This window comes from Crinia signifera, chromosome 6 (genome assembly GCF_055691185.1).
Source record: "Crinia signifera chromosome 6, ASM5569118v1, whole genome shotgun sequence".
Lineage (NCBI taxonomy): Eukaryota > Metazoa > Chordata > Amphibia > Anura > Myobatrachidae > Crinia > Crinia signifera.
In genome coordinates, this window is record NC_139222.1 from 220,922,378 (window position 1) to 220,945,083 (window position 22,706).

The following is a 22,706-nucleotide window of genomic DNA, read 5'->3' on the forward strand; positions in this document are numbered from 1 at the left end:
CTATATTTAATTATTCGCCTGGTAAGTCTGTGTAGATTTAAACTCCATCCATGGGAGCCAAATCGCCGCAAACTCCTGGGTGCGTTCTGGAGGTACCCTCAGGTCCTCCATGGTCATATATAAATCCACTCGTGCGAACCATTCTTTAATTGTGGGGGGGGAGGTAGATCTCCAGTGTACCGGTATAACGGCTTTCGCCGCACCATTCAGAAACTTTAGTAGTGATTTTTTGTAGGACCTCAGCGCACCAGGGTATAGGTTTAACAACCAAAAGGAGGGGTTATCAGGTACGTCCGATTTCACTATAATCTTAGTAATTGACATAACTTGGTCCCAAAAAGGTCGGAGCGCCCCACACGACCACCAAATATGCAGGGGTGAGCCAACTCCATCATTACATCGCCAGCAGGCGTTCGTTACACCAGGAAACATTCTTGCAAGGGTTTGTGGACATCTATACCACCGTGAAAGAACCTTAAATTGGGTTTCAATTACAGAGTAGCTGAAAGAGCTGACAAAGGTGGCCTGGAACATTTTCGACCAAGTCTCATCGTCTAATTCCAGACCCAGGTCTCTATTCCAAGCCCGGGCATAGGTTGGCAATGCATTATATTTATTTTCTATTAGAAGAGTGTAGCCTCTCGAGAGCAGGTGCAAAGGGCGCGTTGTTTCCCTGCACATACCCTCAAAAGGTGTCAATGCTCGGCCAGCTGCCTCACGTACATCCCTCCCTTGCACAAAATGTTTAAGTTGGAGATATCTCCAAATCTCTGATGGAGGTAGCCCCCATTTCTCCTGTAAGTCTGAAAGGGGTAATATCTTGTTCCCGTCCAATAACTGGCCCACCCGATGGACGCCATGTTGTTTCCACTTTTCAAATCCTAAGCTAGCAACTCCGGGGGGAAACATAGGGTTATCAAACAGTGGAGTAAGGGGGGATATTAGCGACGTAACACATGAGAGTTTCCTCAGTGTCACAGATGGAGGACTAGTTTGGATCGTGTGGTGCACAGGAATTACTTTAGGACCAGACGAGTTAGGGTTAAAGCGAGCTGGTTTTATTATAGACGGGTTCATAAAGGAAATCAAATCTTCTTATTCAATAATGGCTTGACATAAGGCAAATAAGAAAAAGTCCCAATACTGTCTCTGAGCAAAGTCTTTGGAGAATAATAATAAATACAATAATTCTTGTATCACTCACGAAAAACACACTGGAAGAAATGAACGATGGAGCCGGAGTTTATGGAGAGGACTGTGACTGGATGACTTTAAGGAGCTGTAAATCCCGGAAGACGGTGCAACAGAAGCCGGCAGGGTCCACAGTAGGCAAGAGCCCCACGGGTAATCTCCACGAGATCCACAGGTGATGCCCTGGAAGGCAGCGAGAGGTCAGGGATCCTGGAGTCAGTAAACAGGGAGGACTGAAGAGTAGGCTGCAGAAGACAGGAGTAAGCCAGGAGTCTCCAACTGTACAAGGCTAGGAAACCTTTGCACTGACACCAGTTCACCAAGACAGATCCCCTAAATACATAGTGGGCGGCTGTCATTGGTTAATTAGGGCAGAGAAGGAGGAAACCTTTAACCTGGCGTCCAATCTGCATTTTGCCCACATCCAAGATGGCGGCGCCGGCCTCCCGGTGCCGCCCCAGTCTGAACTCCCCTAGCACTCACAGGAAACCGCCCCTGTAAGCCACACTTCCCAACAGACCTGGAACCAGCAAGAGACCCGCTCCGGAGGCCCAGAACGGACAGGCGGCGGCGGGCACGGAGGGATGAGTATCGAACCCGCCGTGTGCTGCTGCGGCCGACCGTGACAGTACCCCCCCCTTTTTGGGTGCCAGCAAGGTACCTTCGAGTCTTGAGAGGATTCTTCCGGAGGAACTGTCTGACCAGGCTTGGAGCATGTAGATCGATGGAGTCAACCCAGGAATTCTCCTCTGGACCATATCCGGACCATTCCACTAGATACTGTAAACGACCTCGATGACTGCGACAGTCCAGAACCTTTTTTACCTCAAACTCCGCATCTTTCTCAGTAGAGACTGGGGGTGTCTTGGGTGGTTTAGGATGGTAGGGATTCAGTCGTAGAGGCTTTAAAAGAGAAACATGAAAAGAGTTGGAGATCTTCATAGAAGATGGTAATTTCAGTTTATATGCTACAGGATTGATGACTCGGATAATCGGGAAGGGACCAATGAAGCGCGGGGCCAGTTTCATGGAAGGTAATCGAAGCCGGAGGTTACGGGAGGACAACCAGACTAGATCTCCGACCTTTAAGCGAGGAGCTGCTTTCCTTCTCTTATCAGCAAACTTTTTATAGCGGATAGAGGCCTTTCGAAGGGACTGATGAACGCCAGACCAGATCTTTGAAGACTGATGTAGGAAGGAGTCTGCAGCTGGAACTTCTACTGCAGGGAGACTTGCGAACTCCGGAGCACGAGGATGTTGACCAAAGACAGTAAAGAAGGGGGTGATTCCAGTAGAGGAATGGTAAGAGTCATTGTGAGCAAATTCTGCCCATGGGAGCAGGTCTACCCAATCATCTTGTGCAGAAGAGATGTACAAGCGGAGGAAGGCCTCCAAGTCTTGATTGACTCGTTCAGTCTGTCCATTGGTTTGTGGGTGGTAGGCAGAAGAAAACTTTAATTTGATTTGTAGGGAAGAACACAAGGACCTCCAGAATTTGGCGATGAATTGCACTCCTCGGTCTGATACTATCTCTGTAGGAAGACCATGTAACTTGAAGATGTGAAGAATAAAAAGTTGGGCCAATACTGGGGCCGATGGAAGCGACTTTAGAGGAATGAAGTGGGCCATTTTCGAAAATCGATCGACCACCACCCATATCACTGTATGTCCCTTGGAAGGTGGCAGCTCTGAAATGAAATCCATGGACAGATGTGTCCAAGGACGTCTCGGAATGGGTAGTGGGCGCAGAGGACCTGTTGGAGCTGTTCTGGATGTTTTATGCTGTGCACACTGAGGACAAGAAGAGATGTAATTGCAGACGTCTACTCGCATGGATGGCCACCAGTAGGATCGCTGAAGAAAAGAAAGTGTCTTTTGAGTACCTGGATGACCTCGGAGGCGTATAGAGTGAGCCCATGTCAGGATCTTCTCTCGCAATTCTGCAGGAACGAAAGTCTTTCCCGGAGGTGGTATGGGGGTGACATTGGTTTGGGCGAAGACGGTTGGGTTTAGTATTGCCTGACACCGAGAGGAATCTGCTGTAGAGGAATCGAATGATCGGGACAGCGCATCTGCCTTCTGGTTTTGAGCACCGGGGCGATAAATGATTTGAAAATTGAAGCGCTCAAAAAACATAGACCAGCGAGCCTGTCGGGAGGTAAGACACTGTACATTACGTAAAAAAGAGAGATTTTTATGATCAGAATATACTGTGACTCGATGCTGTGCCCCCTCAAGGAGATACCGCCATTCCTCAAAGGCCAGTTTAATAGCTAAAAGTTCTTGCTCTCCAATTGGGTAGTTTCTTTCTGCGGGAAGGAATTTTTTAGAGAAGTATGCACATGGAGAAAGTTCCTGACTCTCCCCTCTCTGGGAAAGAATAGCTCCAACTCCATCAGCGGAAGCATCGACTTCTAAAAAAAAAGGCTTGGTGGTATCTGGTTGAAGAAGAATGGGTGCGGTGGTGAATGCATGCTTTAGAAGTTGAAAAGACTGAACTGCGGCTGGAGGCCAGTGAGCGGGATCTGCACCTTTCCGAGTGAGAGCTGTGAGAGGAGCGGCAATGGAGGAGAAGTCCCGAATGAAGCGACGATAATAATTGGAGAAGCCTAAAAATCTTTGAATTCCCTTCAGGGTGGTTGGCATGGTCCAGTCTTGGACGGCTTTGACTTTGATGGGGTCCATCTCGATGCCTGTGCTGGAAAGAATATGGCCTAAAAAAGGGATTGTAGACACCTCGAAAACACATTTTTCAAGCTTGCAAAAAAGATGATTTTTTCGAAGTCGAGAGAGGACTTCCTTGACCGTCTGTTGGTGAGAAGAAAGATCAGAAGAAAAAATGAGGATGTCGTCGAGGTAGACTACAAGCGAATGATACAGCATGTCCCGGAATATGTCATTGACAAACTGTTGGAAGACAGCGGGCGCATTGCATAACCCGAAGGGCATCACCAGGTATTCATAATGCCCGTCACGGGTATTGAAGGCTGTCTTCCATTCATCCCCCGAACGGATCCGGATGAGGTTGTAGGCCCCGCGTAGGTCCAGTTTGGTGAAGACTACTGCCCCCTTGACTTTGTCGAACAGCTCGGTGATAAGTGGAAGGGGGTAGCGATTTTTAATCGTGATGTCATTCAACCCACGGTAGTCGATGCAGGGCCGTAAGGAGCCATCTTTTTTTTTACAAAAAAGAACCCCGCACCCGCAGGAGAGGTGGAAGGACGAATGAAGCCTTTTTGTAGGTTCTCTCGGATATATGTAGACATCGCTTCAGTCTCTGGAATGGATAAGGGGTAGGTACGGCCCCTGGGAGGAGTCTTCCCGGGAATTAGCTCGATGGGGCAGTCCCAACTGCGATGAGGGGGGAGAGCGTCCGCGCCTCCCTTACTAAAGACATCTCTGAAAGACGAATACTGTGGAGGCAACGAAGCGATGGGGTCATCTGACCGGGTCTGGTGGAGTGGCAAAACTTGAGGAAGGCAGGAGGCAAAACAATTGGTACCCCAGCACTCGATCTCCATGGTACCCCAGTGGATACGTGGATTATGTTTGATTAGCCATGGCATTCCTAATACAAGGACATGGGAAGATTTTGGAATAACGAGAAATTCTGTAGTCTCTTTATGAAGAAGTCCTATTTGAAGGGATAGCGGACCCGTTTGGTGGGTAATCTGTCCCTGGGGAATCCGGCTGCCGTCAACTGCTGTTAAGAATAATGGTTGTTCCAAGGGAAAAACTGGAAGAGAATACTGAGCAATAAATTTGGCCGAAAGGAAGTTGCCCGCAGCCCCAGAGTCAAGTAGTGCCTTTACAGGAACCGTGCCTTCAGGAAGTGTGAGCTGGACGAGGATTATGGACTCTGATGTAGTAGGAGAGGTACTTAATACTCCCAACCTGGCCTCTCCTTTGCCGATTAGGACAGATCGTTTCCCGGCCGCCGAGGGCAGGAAGAGATTAAGTGAGCCGGGGACCCACAATACAGACACAGGTTCTCCTTTCTTCGGCGAGCCCTCTCTTCAGGAGATAGTCGGAACCGGTTTACTTGCATGGGCTCCTCTGGTGGAAGGCCAGGAGACAAGGTTGGTTTTGGTGCCGGTGTACTGGAGGAGGGACGAAATCTGAGGCGATCTGATCGACTTCTCTCCATCTGCCGTTCTTGGAGCCGTAGATCTACCTTATTGCAGAGGGATATTAGCTCATCCAAGGTGGTGGGAGTATCACGGGTAGTGAGCTCGTCCTTCAGTCGACCAGACAGGCCGTTCCAGAAGGCTGATAGGAGCGCCTCTTCATTCCAGCTTAGCTCAGAGGCCAGAGTCTGAAATTGTATTACATACTGACTTACGGGACGGTTACCCTGGCGCACCCTCAGGATTTCGGATGCTGCTGACGATACTCTCCCAGGCTCATCAAAGATTCGGCGAAATGTGGAGATGAATCCTGAGTAGTCGGATAACAATGGGTCGGATCTCTCCCATAAAGGTGACACCCAATCTAGGGCTGGTCCGGTCAGAAGGGAAACAATGTAGGCGACTTGTGATTTGGGTGTGGGGAAGCTGGAGGACTGGAGGGTGAAGTGGACGTCGCACTGGTTAAGGAATCCTCTGCAGGCCTTTGGTGACCCATCAAACTTATTAGGTGTGGGCAGATGAAGATGACTTGACGTGCTCACAGGCGGAGGCCCGGCCACGGAAGAGGCAGGAGCGGCTGCTGTGGATGCAGCTGGAGAGACAGGTGCTGCCGGCTGGGGGGGTGTAAGGGTCTGCAGGAATTGAGTCACCTGCCGTTGGGAAGACTCTAATTGTTCCAGACGTCCTACGATCCTTTGAAGAAGGTCTGCTGGTAACCCCTGGCCACCACTCGATTCCATTGGGTCAGTGCAAACTGTCACAGATGGAGGACTAGTTTGGATCGTGTGGTGCACAGGAATTACTTTAGGACCAGACGAGTTAGGGTTAAAGCGAGCTGGTTTTATTATAGACGGGTTCATAAAGGAAATCAAATCTTCTTATTCAATAATGGCTTGACATAAGGCAAATAAGAAAAAGTCCCAATACTGTCTCTGAGCAAAGTCTTTGGAGAATAATAATAAATACAATAATTCTTGTATCACTCACGAAAAACACACTGGAAGAAATGAACGATGGAGCCGGAGTTTATGGAGAGGACTGTGACTGGATGACTTTAAGGAGCTGTAAATCCCGGAAGACGGTGCAACAGAAGCCGGCAGGGTCCACAGTAGGCAAGAGCCCCACGGGTAATCTCCACGAGATCCACAGGTGATGCCCTGGAAGGCAGCGAGAGGTCAGGGATCCTGGAGTCAGTAAACAGGGAGGACTGAAGAGTAGGCTGCAGAAGACAGGAGTAAGCCAGGAGTCTCCAACTGCACAAGGCTAGGAAACCTTTGCACTGACACCAGTTCACCAAGACAGATCCCCTAAATCAGGGGTCCTCAAACTTTTTAAATCGGGGGCCAGTTCACTGTACCTCAGACCATTGGAGGGCCGGACAATAGTAAAAACAAAAACTATGAACAAATTCCTATGCACACTGCATATATTTTTTATTATGAAGTGAAGAAACAACGAAGCTGACAAACTGACACACAACATCATTGTGTTAGCATTTGTGTGTGACACAATTATGCTGACACACTGACAGATCCTTATACAATGATGTTAACACAGAGAGATGGACGCTGACATGCAGACATATGCTGACATTAACATGTAGGAGCTGACACACATAAGCTGTCACACCTGCACTGACAGATGCAAAGATTAAGCCGACACACAGACGTTGATACATGGATGCAGAGACACAGACACTGAGAAACGCACACTGACACACACTCATGATCACACACAGATACATAGCCGCTGCTGGGTGGAAGAGATGTAGCAGCCAGGTAGTGGGGATAGCAGACGGAGGGGAGTGAGACACTGCAGTCAGGCTGAGAACAACGGGGTGGCGACAATAGTGGCTGTGTGGGTGAGATGTAGAGACCACAGGGGGGGTGGGGAGACAGCTGCAACTAGGTGGGAGAGAGGTAGAGACCACGGGGGCAACAGTGGTCGGTGGTGGGAGAGAGGTATAGACCACAGCAGTGACCATTTATGAGAGAGGTAGAGACCACAGGGGGTGAGGGGTTGTGGGGGGGCGACAGCAGCTGTTGGGTGGGAGAGAGGTAGAGACCACAGGGGGTGACAGTGATGGGAGATTGGGAAGTTTGGGTGCAACAAGTAGTTAAAATATACAATATATACAGTGCATGAGTGTGTGTGTGTTTGAGAGAGAGAGAGAGAGAAAATATAAAATATAAATACACACACTAGCTCTGTAAAAATTAAACACACACACACACACTTGTAGCTTACTGTATAAAAGTCAGCTGTGAAAGGGTTAAAGCTGTTTTCAGTCACTCTTGGCTCGTGCAGCAGCAGCATGTAGAATGCAGAGGGGGAGGGCTAGTAACTGGAGTGTAAGGGGGAAGAGTTCCGTGCTTAATAGCAGGAACATAAAGCAGCAGGGAGACTGCTGAAACTTCTACTGCCAGCCTGTGCGGACGACGCCGGGACGGACATGGGAGGAGGCGTTATTGGGAGGGACAGAGGTTGAAGGTCAGGTCATGCTTCCGGAGCCGGCAGTAAAAGCAGGACAGCAGATAGATGCAAAGTGGGCAGTGCGCCTCTCCTGCTCCTGCTCCTGCCCCCCCCCCCCCCCCCCCCCGCGAACCGGACCTTGTCTGCAGTAGTAAGCAGGCAGGGCAGTGGCAGCGCTGTGATGTGGTAACATAGCTGCCTGGGGAGGAGGGAAGGAACATGCTGGTTCCGCCGACACATGAAGAGAGAGGGGAGATGGTGGAAGGGCAACTCCGGCTCTGACAGTCAGGAGGGGGACAAGGGGGGTCAAGCACCCCCAACATACCCCCAACCAGTCACGGCCTCTACTTACCCAAAGTAATATGCACTGCTCCACTGCTCCCTCGCTGCTTGCTTCGCATCGGCTCTTCTCCCGATTCTCCTCAGCCACAGCGTGTGACGTGTTGACGTCACACGCATAGGAGAAGCTGAAGCAGGGAGACGGGTCGGACCAGCAGACACTGCTGCTTCCACCTGATGTCACAGGCCACGCCCCCGCACGTCCGTCCATTCGCCAGCCAGCCTGCCCGTCCATCCTCCCGGTCCCGGCTAGTGAGGCAAGTCAGATTGATTGCCTGGGCAGCGGCAAGCAGGCGGGCCACATGAAAGTCCTCTGCGGGCCGCATCTGGCCCGCGGGCCGTAGTTTGAGGACCCCTGCCCTAAATACATAGTGGGCGGCTGTCATTGGTTAATTAGGGCAGAGAAGGAGGAAACCTTTAACCTGGCGTCCAATCTGCATTTTGCCCACATCCAAGATGGCGGCGCCGGCCTCCCGGTGCCGCCCCAGTCTGAACTCCCCTAGCACTCACAGGAAACCGCCCCTGTAAGCCACACTTCCCAACAGACCTGGAACCAGCAAGAGACCCGCTCCGGAGGCCCAGAACGGACAGGCGGCGGCGGGCACGGAGGGATGAGTATCGAACCCGCCGTGTGCTGCTGCGGCCGACCGTGACACTCAGTCTGTTCCAACAGGTTATTGTGGGGCCTACTGTGGGATGTATTATGTTGCCAACCTTGGGAAGCCAGGGGTAAAGCTCAATCGGCAGAGGGAAAACCTCGCTTTCTATATGTACCCATTGTTTGGCATCTATTGAACGCGTCCATTCCAGAACCCGACTCAAAATCACGGCTTCGTGATAAACCGTGAAATTAGGGAGTTGCAATCCACCCATCTGCTTCCTTCTAAAGAGTATATCATGTCTGAACCGTGGTCTCTTACCTCCCCATATGAATGACCGGACTTCATTCTGTAGGTCTCGGAACCAGGTCTTCGGGATATGGATAGGTAGCGTTTGTAAAAGGTATAGGACCCTTGGGAGAACATTCATTTTGATCACACTGATTCTTCCTAACCAAGAAAGGCGTTTATTGCCCCAACTCCTAAGTTCGGTGCGAAGTGTGAGCAATAACCGCCTAAAATTATCAAAAAGGCGAGACATATCAGGGGACAACACCAAGGTATTTAAGGCTAGAAGGGTGCCAGGCAAAAGGGAAGGATTGCCTAAGGTGTTCTATATCACGGGGGGCCGAGGATACATTAACTGCAGCAGATTTGCTCATGTTTATTTTAAAATTTGAGAGATTCCCAAATGTCCGGAATTCTGCCATAAGATTGGGGATAGAGATAACGGGGTTGGTCAGTGTTGCCAACAAATCGTCCGCAAACAGCGCCAGCTTATGGTCCACTCCCTTCACCTTTAAGCCCGTGATATTTGGATTGCGTCTGATGGTGCATGCCAGAGCCTCCATACACAGTATAAAGATCAAGGGGGAGAGAGGGCACCCCTGTCTGGTCCCATTGCCAATATGTACCGGCTCTGAGAGGGTCCCATTGATCCTTATCCGTGCCGTGGGAGATCTGTAAAGCGCCATGATGTGCTGCAAGCACTCCGGGCCTAGCCCAATGTGTCGCAGCACCCCTTCCATAAACACCCAGCTTATCCTGTCAAACGCCTTTTCGGCGTCGGTCGACAGCACTACCATGGGTATGTTGTGTGTAGAGGCCTTATATATCAAGTCAATAGCCTTGATCGTGTTGTCCCGTGCCTCTCTCCCAGGGACAAAGCCCACCTGATCAGAATGTATTAGGTCCGGTATTAAACACTTAAGCCTATTTGCTATAACTTTTGCGTACAATTTGATGTCTGCGTTCAATAGGGAAATGGGGCGGTAACTAGCGCATTGACTCGGGTCTTTATTTTCCTTCGGGATCACTGTAATGTGAGCTGACACTGAGTGAGGCGAGAAACCACGGCTCGTCGATACCTCATTAAAGGCAGTCAACAGTTTTGGCAAAAGTAAGTCTTTAAAAGATTTATAATATGAAACAGAGAAACCGTCAGGTCCGGGGCTCTTTCCAGACGGGGTCTCCTTTAGTGCTGTTTCCAATTCCATCAGGGAAAAGGGGGACTCTAAACTGGCGCTGTCCTCTCTCGACAACCGGGGAAGACCCGCCTCACGGAGGTACGTCTCCACCAGGTCATGGGAGGGAGTTTGCGCCCCCCCAGCGTTAAGGTTATACAATTTGGTGTAATATGAGTGGAACGTTGCAGCTATATCGCATGTAAGGTGGCGCTTGGCCCCCCCCCGGGTCCTTTATCATGTCAATATATAACGTGGCTCTCTGGGAGCGTAGTGCCCTTGCCAGAAGCCTGCCAGGTTTGTTGCCCCACTGGTAGTAACGATTTCTACACAATTTATAATCACGTTTGACGTCTTCAAACAACAAGGTATTAAGCTGAGATCTCACCGCAGTGAGTTCCTTAAGCGTTTGGTGGGAGGGGGTGGACTTGTGGGATGTCTCCAATGAACGCAATTGTTGTAGCAAGTCTAATTTCCTACTCATTTTTTCTTTTTTTAACATTGCTCCTAGTTGTATGAGTTTCCCCCGTGCTTCCCACACTGTGAGACCCGTGACATCAGGTGTTTCATTTTCGGAAAAATATTCCGTGAGTGTTGTAGTCAATTGTGGTTTACATCTAGCGTCAGTGAGAAGGTTTTCATTTAAGCGCCACGTACACTGTTTAACATTAGCTATGGTCGTCGTGATAGACAAAAATATAGGGGCATGGTCTGACCAAGTCGTCAGGCCTATATCTGTATCTTGGATCAAATGTAGATACCTATGGGACATTAAAAAATGGTCCAATCTGGAGTACATATCATGTGGTCTAGAATAAAATGTGTAGTTTCGGTCTACTGGGTGTTGTAGCCTCCATGTATCTACCAATTGGTGTTCATGTAGGGCCCTCCTAATCTTACGATGTGAGGCCGTAGAGGGCCTGCCTGCGGGACCTGAGGTGTCCATCTCCGGCTGGAGTGCCCAATTCAAGTCTCCCCCCACCACCAAAACGCCTTCCACCAGCGGGGCTATCTTATCCAAGACTATAGGTAGGTAGGAGTGTTGCATTTGGTTCGGCACATAAAGATTAACAAACGTGTAGGTCTGTTCATAGAGTTTACACTTTACCACTAGTGTCCTGCCCTCCTCCAGAGCTATTGAGGTCACATCTTTAAAGGGGAGTTTCCTTGACAGGAGAATGGCCACTCCCAGTGACTTGCCTTTTGTGTTGTTATTATAAAAGGCCGTCGGGAAGTTACGGTTCGTCAACGTGGGAGCAGCATCAGCCCGGAAATGCGTCTCCTGTAGGAATGCTACATCAGCCTTAAAGGCATAGAGGTCTCGTAGAACCCTTGAGCGTTTCTCGGGAAGATTTAGGCCTTTAACGTTATAAGAGACCAGCTTAATAGCAGTTAGTCTCGTGTTAGCCGCCATCATGGGTCGGGTGGTGGGGGGCGGGGCCTGCGCAGGCTCTGGAGGAGGGGTACCAACCACATCGAGAAAAGAGACAGAGGTGAGGAAAGGAAGGGAGAGAAAGACGAGTAGTTATAAGAAGAAACAATCCAGAAAGTAATATTACAGTGTTCATCATATGAAAATACTTCATCTAAAAACACATACAAAATCACAATGCCGCCCCTTGAAAATCCGAACATACAAAACGTATCCGGTTCCAAGGAAAAAAAAAGGGATGGCGGCATGGGGGCACTGGGGGGTCAGCGCCGACAACAAACCCCAACTTTTCAAAAACAATGTTAAACCCATCGTAACCTTTAAGAGGTTGCGGCCAAACCTTTCTCCATCTCTTACTGTACTTAAAGTCCCATCACGGTTACAGTTGAGTCCCTATTTGTAATCCTTACGGTCTGGGTCGAAGATCATGAGACTGCTCCTGTGACTCAGGTTCACAAGAAAAAGTGTGTGGTCAGGTCGCTTGCCTGGAAAAACCAAACCCTCGAACAGTCCAATCACAATGACGCAACAGGGTTAGAGAGTAGACCCTCAATTAGAGGTAGATCTTCTTGGTGACCTCTGGTCCAGCGGAGGCCTAGGGTTTCGTTGAACCACTTGCCAATCGTTGTTAGGATGAGCTAATTCTGGCGGAATAGAGCGCACTAATGGTTCTTGCCAATCTGGAAGAGCAACTATAGGAACGTCCATGGCTCGGCAGAAGGCCGTCAGATCGTCTGGGCCCCTAAGAGTATAGAGCTTGCCGTTATGTGTAGCTTGCAGGTTGAAGGGGTATCCCCATCTGTATTTTAGGCCCAATTTGCGGAGTTCGGTTGTCAGGGGGCGGAGGGCTCTACGTTTTTGAAGGGTTGACCAAGATAAATCCTGGAAGATCTGGATCTGATGATCTCCCTGTATGGCATAGTCGCTCTGCCGTATTTTGCGTAAGACATCTTCCTTCTGAGTGTAATAATGTAAGCGGCAAATAACATCTCTCGGTCCATCAGTTGGTGCGCCCCTAGGTTTTAAGGCACGGTGGGCTCTATCAAACTCAATTTGGGTCCCCGGGTCTTGTCCCAACAAGCCATTAAACACTTTTGTAAGATACTCAATGAGACTCTGTGGTGGAACGTCTTCAGGGATGCCTCTTATCCGCAGATTATTACGACGCCCCCTATTGTCCAAATCATCTAAACGGTCGTGCAGCTGTTGCAGCTCCACCGCCTGACGAATGACTGCGGTCCTCAGATCGTTATGTGAGGCTGCAGAGTCCGCGGTGAATTCCTCCACAGTGGTCAAGCGAGAGTTTAATTGCGTCATCTCTAACTGTATGGAGGCAACTTCTGAACGGACGGTCTCTCGCAATCTCTGTTCTAGCTGATCCAAGTCACGTTTCGTCGGCATAGTGCTCAGCATCTGTAAGACTTGGGATATACCTCCTGTATCTTGTGCGGGCACCTGCTCCACAGATCGGGTACTTTGGGGGTCAGGGTCAGCAAATTGTGTTAAGTTAGGCGTAGGCGGGATTACGGAGTCACCTGACGATGGAGAGTTCTGTTGCGTTAGAAACTGGCGCATTGAGGGAGGCTGTGAGGATTCCGAGTGATGCGCACTGGAACCCTTCTGAGATTTACGGCCTTCCATTTGGGTGGTCTTCTTGCCCTTCACCATGGAACTTATGACGTTATGCACTTTCAGTAAACTCTAGGCTCTCAGACGAAGTGGGTCTAGTGCTGCTAATCAGGTTGTCAGAGTCGTCGCCGGCACCTTCCCCCAGAAAGCGACTACAGCAGCATCAGCAGGACATGGGTGCCAGGCATACACACTTCATCTCTGCACTCCCAGGGGCCCGGGTGCTCAGTAGGGGGAGGCAGCTCTCCTATGTCCACTTTAGGGCAGGTCTCAACAACCCTGGTGCATATGCATTCAGTTTCCAATACTGGGACACCTGTAATGCTGTGTCACCTGTCCTGGGGTGGCTGCTTATGTTCTTAATATGTGGTACAGTTCAGTTCATGCAGCCCCTATGGGCCTCTGTCTCCCAGTCAGGGGTGCTAGGTCTGCCTTCTGTGAATGGGGGCCGTTGAGTGGTGCTGCAGCTCCCTGTCACCCGCACCTGTCCTCTAAAGAGAGTGTTGCAGGCTTCTGCCACACTCAATATGGCCGCCGCCTCAGTAACAGGGTGTTGGATCTGGCTTCAATGTTATGCAGGGACAGAGCTGGGGCAGGGCAGTGGACCAACCTTTTGTGTGGAGGTAAGCTGGGGGGCTGCCAGGTACGTGCCAGAGCAGGAGCCCGTTCGCTGGGACGTCTCCCCGCTGTTTTGCCGCACACGCGCGTCCTGGAGCCCGCGATGCGGCTGGCTGCCGAAATTTAGGTCGCGGCTCCCGGTTTTCGGGTAGGCCGCAATCCGCGAGTGGCCGCAAAGCGGTCACCCCGACTCCGCCGCCTCCCGCCGGGTCCGCCGCTTGTGCTGGTGCTCTGGAGTGGTCTCCTGAGCTAGGTTTCGTCCCCGGATGCCTGCTGTTTAATAGTTTTAGGCCCGGTGTAGCAGGAGCTCCTGGCGTCCACGTCTGCCTGTAATGGCCGCCAAGCCACGCCCCGATACATGTTGACTTTGACCCATGTCGACCTTGCTGCCTGTCGACCCAATGCTTATCGACCTAGTTGTTGTAGACCTAACAACCCACACCCCTGTCTACTACATGACAATAAATTTTGCCGTTACAGCTTGTCCATATGAATGTTTTAGTCATTTTTAAGACACTATTCAGGTGTTCTCCACCGACTTACATAAAACCATGGGTGGAACTATAGAAGGGGCAAGTGGTGCCATTGCTATAACGTTGCAAACTCATATTCCTGACTTTCCTGCTGAGAAATTGGGTATGATCCATTGCCAAAAATGGGGAACGGGGAAATGGGACGTCAGTCGCACTGGTCTGATATAAGTGTGGGAAAGAAACGTTTTCCCAATTTAAACATAATACCTCATTGTCATCACAAGAATTCGTAGTTTTGGACTGAGGCGTGCTACCACTGGACAAGAAGGAACATACAATAATTGGGGTTACAGAGAAAGCAGGTCTCTATGTGATGCACTTTAAAGAGAATTGAAATTAAAGAATAAAAATTAACCTTTATTAATGATATTTAAGATGCGAAATATTTAAAAACACACATACTACATGTAACATTGATGGACAATCTAAAAAGGATATGGTTATCCTGACGTGGCAGAGGAAAGAATGTGTTCACTGTATCTAATTGACAAATATAGAAGCAAAGATAGGGACCATGCCACTATGCTTTATTTGACTTAGGAGTTCAAGTACTTTATTTATTGCGTGGTGGCTAAGTGCTATGAAACAAGACACGGGCGGCCTCCCGGCTGTTCTGATCCCGCACTTGTTGCTGTGTGCACGGATAGAGGTAAATATAATCCTCCTTGGTGCAGTCAGGTTATGCGGTTAAATTCCGCTTCAACTATGATCTCACTTCTGTGGATCAAATAGCAGCGCCGGCTATAGCCTATATGAGCGCTTTCTGCTGGAGTATGCACACACCCCTCTTCGGCACTGTACACAAGGACGGAGATAAGTGATTCTCCTCCGTGTATCCAGCGCCCGGTCTGGCAGAAATCTGCCCTGCTGTGTGGATAAAATATCTCACAGTGTATGTGAACTCACTGGTGTGAGTCACTGGCGGCGTCGGCTCTAAGCCAGTAGACGCGCCTTTGACCGGAGGATGCGGGCACCAAAATTTTCCCTATCTAGGCAATCAACAGTAAATACATTTAACTATACAGTGTTACATTTGCCTCTGCTCACGTGGAACGCCGACGCGTTGACAAAGCTCTGTGCAAAACGCTCGTCGGCGTTCCACGTGAGCAGAGGCAAATGGTTTGGAGGCTAGTGGAGAGTCTTATTATCACTTACATTTGCAGTGAGAGAACACCGATCAATATGAATACAATAGCCGATTTGAGTCCGCACCTGAATGACCCATGTACTTTACACATAACTGAAATCACAGAAGCTCATGCCTTCTTAAGGGATGCGGTCAAAATCCTGATGTGCAGAATCCTGGTGATCCAAATACTGAAGCCAGGATCCCTATCGCCACAATCTTGATATATTCTCCCTCTGTGGGTGTCCATGACACCCATAGAGGGAGAATAAATTAGTGTGCCGAGTACACTCGGGCGAGGCACCGGGCAAACAGCGTGGCGACTGCAGTCAGCCCGCAAGGGGCAGCGTTGTGCTCGCCCCGCTGTCGGGATTCTGGCGGTCAGGTTCCCATACCGGAACCCTTCTCACACCTTTATGGGCTCTAACCATAAATGAGCGAAAGATAAATCTTGCATAGATATTCTAACGCAGTGGTCAGGGAACAGGAGTAAATTACCCCAAATGGGGTAAAAATTTAATTCCGGGCATGCATATGAATCTATATGCATGCCTGGCTGTGTCTCGGCTGTCCATTAATCCCATTTCATTTAATTGCATATATATATTCTAATCTAAATGCATGCCTGGCTGTGTGTGTTACAGTACTGTAGTCTACAAGGACTTGACGCAGTACTGTGCGTCAAGCCATTGTGTATAACATGCTCCCCTGCGTGATGCCCTGGGTCCTGCCTCCAAGTCCGTCCGATTCTTTAGTAGAGTCGACTAGCTGTTGTGCCATCCCGGCAGTGCGAGTTTGTTTGCTTGGATATAGGCTCCTATCAAAAGTGAACCCATCTCTAGTCTAGGGAAAAAAATTGCACAGACTGTCACTATGTTATCTTGAAATACTGACACTAACAGTTGCCTGGACGTCTCATTATCACTGGCTATACCACACACAGCCCGGCAGCCATTGATGATTATTACCATGTATTGCTGTGTGTGATACAATTGCTGCCAGGCTGTGTACCATACTACAGAGGCGTAACCTGGGAGGCAATGGAGTCATCAGCTGCCAGGCTCCTGCTACCAAGGGGGCACTTCTCCTTCCCTGTGAATTTTTGAATCAGTAAATTCAAAGCCTTTGGTATCGCTTCTGTGGCTGACTCCTCCTAGCAGGACAATAGACGTCATACTCTCTTTATTCTAAACACAATTTTTGCATGTAAAACATCCTGTATTAGAACCCATGACCTGTCTTACTGGAGACAGACAGCTTACTGACTGAGCTATTTGGGGGGCACCAAAATATTTGTCTTGCCTCCGGGGAACTGTGACGAACTTACGCCACTGCTGTATCAATTTCTGGGGGTACAGTGTGTATTACAATTATATGATTTCCTTCCTTTCAAATCAAGGGGGTAAATCAGCGTATCTAAATATATTTTGGGGTAAAAGGTAAAAAAGTTCCCTCACCCCTGTTCTATCGGCAAGCAGCTGGCATGTTAATGAACTGGCTCCTGTATATGGTATACCACCTACTTGCAGTGCTAGAGGTGCTGTCTGTCTTCCAATTTCCACGTTTTATTTCTTTTTTCCCAGGTACTAAGACGGTTGACTCATAAATCCCATAGTCTGGCTTCACTTCCAAATTCTGACCACGTCGAATGGGCGTAGTAATCTCTAAATCTAAAAGAAGAGATTTAATTGATTAATGATGATTTTTACACATCAACTGTTTTGCCCAAAAAATTGGTGAGATCAGATCTGCAACCATGTGCCAAGTAGCAAAGCAAGAGTAGGAATGCGGAAATACACGTATGCCTGGCTATACATTAACAGATATAACTAACATATAAGATATCATCTAAAGCCATCAGCTATCCTTTCTGAAAGAGAATGATGTTTGTAGAGAAGCAAATAACAGCAACGTCTCCTAATAAAGGGCCTTATTCTGGTCGATGCGTAAATTTCCGAATTCTGTCGGATGGCGTTTTTTAGCCGTCTGCGCATGCGTGGGCAACGCTATGCGCATGTGCCACGCACGGTCTCCGTGCTCGTTCTCACTAATACCGTACAGAAATGTGCACCGCATTCACTCGGGAAATATGGGCGTAATATGGGCGTCATTCGGAACTACACAGGGGCGTAGTTTCAAAGTGGGCTAAACTGGGCGTAAACATGGGCGTACACGAGGGAGTGCACTAATTCTGGTAGGCATGCATTTGGACAGAACACCGACTGCAAACGAACCAAAAGGCAGAAAATATGCGTTCTCTATAAGCAAGTATTGCTTTGCGGACACCACTCAGTCATGCGCTAGGCATTCGGATCGCCCAATTAGTACTGCCGCACCTGAACCAATGTAAATAGTTTAAAATATTTATCACTTGCAAAAGGTAAATACTGTATATAGATGTATGTTATTGTAGTGTGCACATCCTTGCAAGACACAAATGTAATATTATTGTACAGCAAATAACATTATCCAAAAAACAAAATACACACACACACACTGTGTTTATAACTGTTGGTAAGTGAGCTTTAGTATGTGTTAGTAATAGTTTTGCGGAAATACACCGCATCGGTGCGTACGGCCAGCTTCCCGTCCGTTCTGACGCTGTCAGACCGTGCAGAATCTGTGTGTGACCACCGCACACGCAAGGTTTGGATGTAGTCCGTAAACACGCCCTCTTCTTAAAGAGTGAGTCCGTCCGAATGCGGAGGACCTGTGGGCGTTTCTTCTTACAATGTCCGCACAGCGTGGCGTGCGGTCCGCTCCGAAAGAATTCGGAAATTTACGCACCAACCAGAATAACCTCCCAAGAGACTTAGGTCTCCATTTAATAACATTATGGGTGAAATTTAATAGGACAAGAGATTCAGAAAGTGCGAGATTTGCAAGGAAATCTCCCATTTATTTTTTTAAAGCAGTAATCATTTGTTGCTTAACCAGTTTGGTTTTGCAGTGTTAAGCAACAAAAAAGGAATGTGTGTGGTTTTGCAGTGTAAATGATTGCCGCTTTAAAAAAACTGGATATGTTTTACCAAATCTCCCACTTTCTGAATCTCTCATCCTATTAAATTTCCCAGTATTTTTTTTACTAATACAAGTATACACACAATCACACATGAAAACTTACATATACTCACCTTACCACACTCCCCCGCAGGTCAGACCTCATCTTCAGTAGGGTATCCAGGGGTTAAAAAAAAAGAAAAAATTACCCGACCCCAGGAATTGAGGAGCTGCATGTGGGTATGCACACATGCGGGTCCTCCCTGATACTGAGGAAAATCCCAGCGATGGCAGTCAATCAGGCATTAGCACCAGAGGAGCTCGCCACTTGATTGGATGATAGCATCTCGGGGCTGAGCTCAGCCCTCATTGGTTGAGGGGAGTCCGAGTGATATTCCCCAGTATACACACATGCGACATCTTAAGTCCGCGGGTTGGGTAATTCTTTTTTTAGCCCCCTGGATACCCTACTGAACCGACCTGTGGGGGAGCGTGGCAAGGTGTGTTTATATGTACAGTATGTTTGCATGTGTGAATGTGTGTACGCATGTATGATATTAACATTGTACTCAGGGGCGGTTTAAGAGAGGCGAGGACCCACGTGCTGCCTCTACTGCAGGCCCACTCCTGTCTGATGGTGAGTAGACTGGCATTATTCTCCGGGAACATGGTGCCCATACCTTTTTCCAGGGGACATATAGAGTGCCTATGTGCAAATCACCAGCAAATGGCCGCATCAGCTATATTTCGAGTGATTTCTATCTTCAGTGCCGAGATGCCATTGCAGGACTCCAGGTTAAGTATAATATATAGGCGTACACTGCACCCATTATAGATACGCCTATGGTTGTACTGTACTGGGTGTACGTGTGTATTTATTTTAACATTGGTCATGCTGTTGCACTACAAGTCCCTCCATGTGGGGAGGCTTGCTGGGACTTGTAGTTCCACAGCGCAACCCAATGTTATTTTTATTATTCTTTTTTTACACAAAACAATCAGCCTGACACCCATTGCCCAGGGGTTCTGGGGACAGCCATGGGGTTCTGGAGACAGCCCTGGGCTTCAGTTCTGGATGGGTGAAACCTGGGGAGAACCTCCATAGACACCGGCCAGGGCTGACCAGCCAGGGTGATAATGTATTGGCTGGGGGACCTTGCATAAAAAGTGTCCCTTGGCTGTGGCATTACACTGATCGGTGCTGGTTTCTTAAATACAGGTTGGGGAGACCCTGACAATTCCCCCCCCCCCCCCCCTTATTTAGGAGACCAGGACCGAATCCAAGAGTCTTGGGCTGGTTATGCTCGGGGGGGGGGGAGGAAGCACCTCCCGTTACTAAATAAAAAAAACTGCCATAAATCGCAAGTGATTTCTGGCTTAGGATGGTATTCAGTCACCCACAGCAATCTCCCAACGTGGAAATGCTGCGGGGCCCTATTCAATGCTGTCTTCCCCGACAGCATTGAACAGGGTATCTCAGCAGAACAAGCCCCACTTCACAAGCAGTCGGGCTCGTTCTGCCGAGAACGTCCAGGAATTGACGAGCTCCCAGCTGCAGCTCACCTCTTCCCGGCCACGCCCCCTTCACATCCCGCTGCAGGCAGGACATTGAATCCCGCCTGCTTTTTCTCGGTCGAGCAGAACGAGAACAGGACAGGGTCACGGCTGACGGACCAGCTCAACAGCCGTGGCCCATGATTGAATACCCCGTTTAGTCTTAAAATTTGCACTCTATTACATGTGTGATATGGTGCAATTTTTTAGCGGTCTAAAAAAATCACATCCTATTACATCTTGCCTTATATGTGTTTAGTTTGAGCATTTGAAGCACGTTACCTGTTGATTTTTTGTTTTTATTTTCATTTCTTCTTCGGTTTATACTGTCTCGTAATCTTTTTAGGTTTTCCTAAAAGCAATAATAAGGAAATTAATTGAAATTATTTATTGTAAATTTTTCATTATATAAACAGTTGCAAAATCTAAATGATAACTGAATCCATTAGTAAAAAATAAACAGTGTACTAAACTCAGGCTAACAATAGCAGGCTATGGGAGCAAATTGCAATGAAGCTGTGGGAAGCTGCGGTATCAGCAACACTAAGATATGCAGCCTCCAACAGCAAGGATGTTACAGGACACATCTGTAGACAGACAGAGACAGAAATTGTCCACCTCATTAGTGAGATCTCCCTCTCCACAGAGGCACCTTTAGGGAGAGTGGGTTAGTGGCAGCCAATACCTCCCCTGATTGCTGAAACCATGTTACGGTCCGTGTCATACAGATTTTGTAGGCACTTCTTCATTGGGCTTTGAGCACAGGAGAAAGGTCAGAATCATTGAGGCAGTACAGAACAGAATAACCAAGTCATTCACAACCAGGGCCAGTGCTAGGGTGTTTGGCACCCTCCTACAAACTATAAATTTGTGTCTTCACTCCCATTTTTTCTGGTATGCAGCAAAAAAAGAAAAGAAAAAGGGTTTGGTGTCACAAGAAGCATTGCCACAGAAAAATACCCACGTTTCATATAACCTCACATGCTAGCGCAATGTTACTCGCAATTCACCGAACAGTAGTCTATTTTATACACATTACAACACACAATAGTAACCCCTTATTCATTTTAAGCTACAGGCTGACAAATGGACGCTGACACACAGACAGACACAGTTGCAGACACACAGACAGACACAGTTGCAGACACACAGACAGACACAGTTGCAGACACACTGACGCGGGGACAAAGATAAGTAGAAACATGGACGATTAGGATGATTTCACACAGACATATGGATTCTGACACACAGACGCTGACACACAGACACGGACACTAGCATGCTGACAGACAGACACTGATACACAGGTAGCCACTGACATACTGACCCAGAAATATGCTGACACATGGACGCAGACACCCTAACACATAGACACATGCTGACACACAGACACAAAAATGTTTACACACAGACGCTAACACATAGACCCAGGGGTGGGTGAGCGGGGGAGAGAGAAGAGATAGCTGCTGTGTGGTGGGAGAGTCTGGTGAGAGACATTACCGCATTGTCCCTGGATGGGACATGGGGGAGGGGAGCTACAAATAGTCACCAGGGGTAAGGAGAGCAGGGGTGAAAAAGTCACCGGGTGATGAGCTGGGGGAGACACTGCAGCGGAGGGGAGGGGCAGAAAGATACTGCCACTGGGTGGGAGTAGGTGGTTGCTCAGCTGGCGGCATAGAGGGGCCACAGTCGGCAGGAGGTGGGATACACTAGCGGATCATCTGTTGGTGAGCAGTTACCAGGGGAAGTCATGTTTTGTCTATGGATATATAGAGGGCACCCGGCATCGCTAATTTATCCAGACTGCATCCCTCTCACTATACCGTGTGTTTGTGTATATATATATATATATATATATATATATATATATATATATATATATATATATATATATATATATATATATATAGATTGGAAAAAACAGGCGTCACTCCAAGGGACTTTTCAAACGATTTTTAGTACTAAAAATCGTTTGAAAAGTCCCTTGGAGTGACGCCTGTTTTTTCCAATCTACCTTATCTATTGGGAAGGCACCGAGGGCAATATCATCTATTCAACGAGAGTGCCGGTTCAAACACCCTTGTATGTGTATATATATATATATATATATATATCATTTCCATATTTATATACACATACACAAATTAAAAAGTGACAAGGCTGCCTACCTGTGTCCACCCAGACTGAGGGAAGGAAGTGGCAGGAGGTGTAGGGGGCACTGAGGTAGTAGAATATGCTCCATACACACACAGCTGGTAGCGATTAAGCACAAGAGACATGATGGAAGCAAGGAGAGTGCTGAGTGCCAGAAGTGGGAAGGAGATAAGCTGCTGCTCACTGGACAGTAAATGGACGGCAGAGAGGAAGAGAGGGCTGGGGTGGCGTCGGCAGTGGCAGAGAGAGAGGTTGAACCACTTTTCAAGCTGCCGGTGCTGCAACCCCGGGCCTGCAGCAGGGTCAGCTGACCAGGGAGAGTGCCTCTCCAACCCGGTGCCTCACTGCTTTACAGGCTCTGCTGCTGAGAGGTCACAATCTATGTGCCAGGGCATGCCACTGCTTAGTGGTCCAAGACTATATCAAATCCTATATGGTCAGCATGATAGGCAAATGTCAGCAAGAACCA

The 22,706-nt window shown here is 48.5% G+C and overlaps 1 protein-coding gene across 1 annotated transcript in view; it reads right to left on the reverse strand.

Annotated features, from left to right (window-relative positions):
• PIK3AP1 (phosphoinositide-3-kinase adaptor protein 1) overlaps positions 1 to 22,706 on the reverse strand; it is a 129,077-nt gene that overhangs the window by 6,179 nt on the left and 100,192 nt on the right. Inside the window, exons 13-14 of the mRNA XM_083148880.1 lie at positions 20,366 to 20,435; positions 17,053 to 17,199 (exon numbers count right to left, since the gene is read on the reverse strand). Of these exons, the coding sequence (XP_083005006.1) occupies positions 17,053 to 17,199; positions 20,366 to 20,435 (217 nt within the window). The remainder of the gene's footprint in view (positions 1 to 17,052; positions 17,200 to 20,365; positions 20,436 to 22,706) is intronic.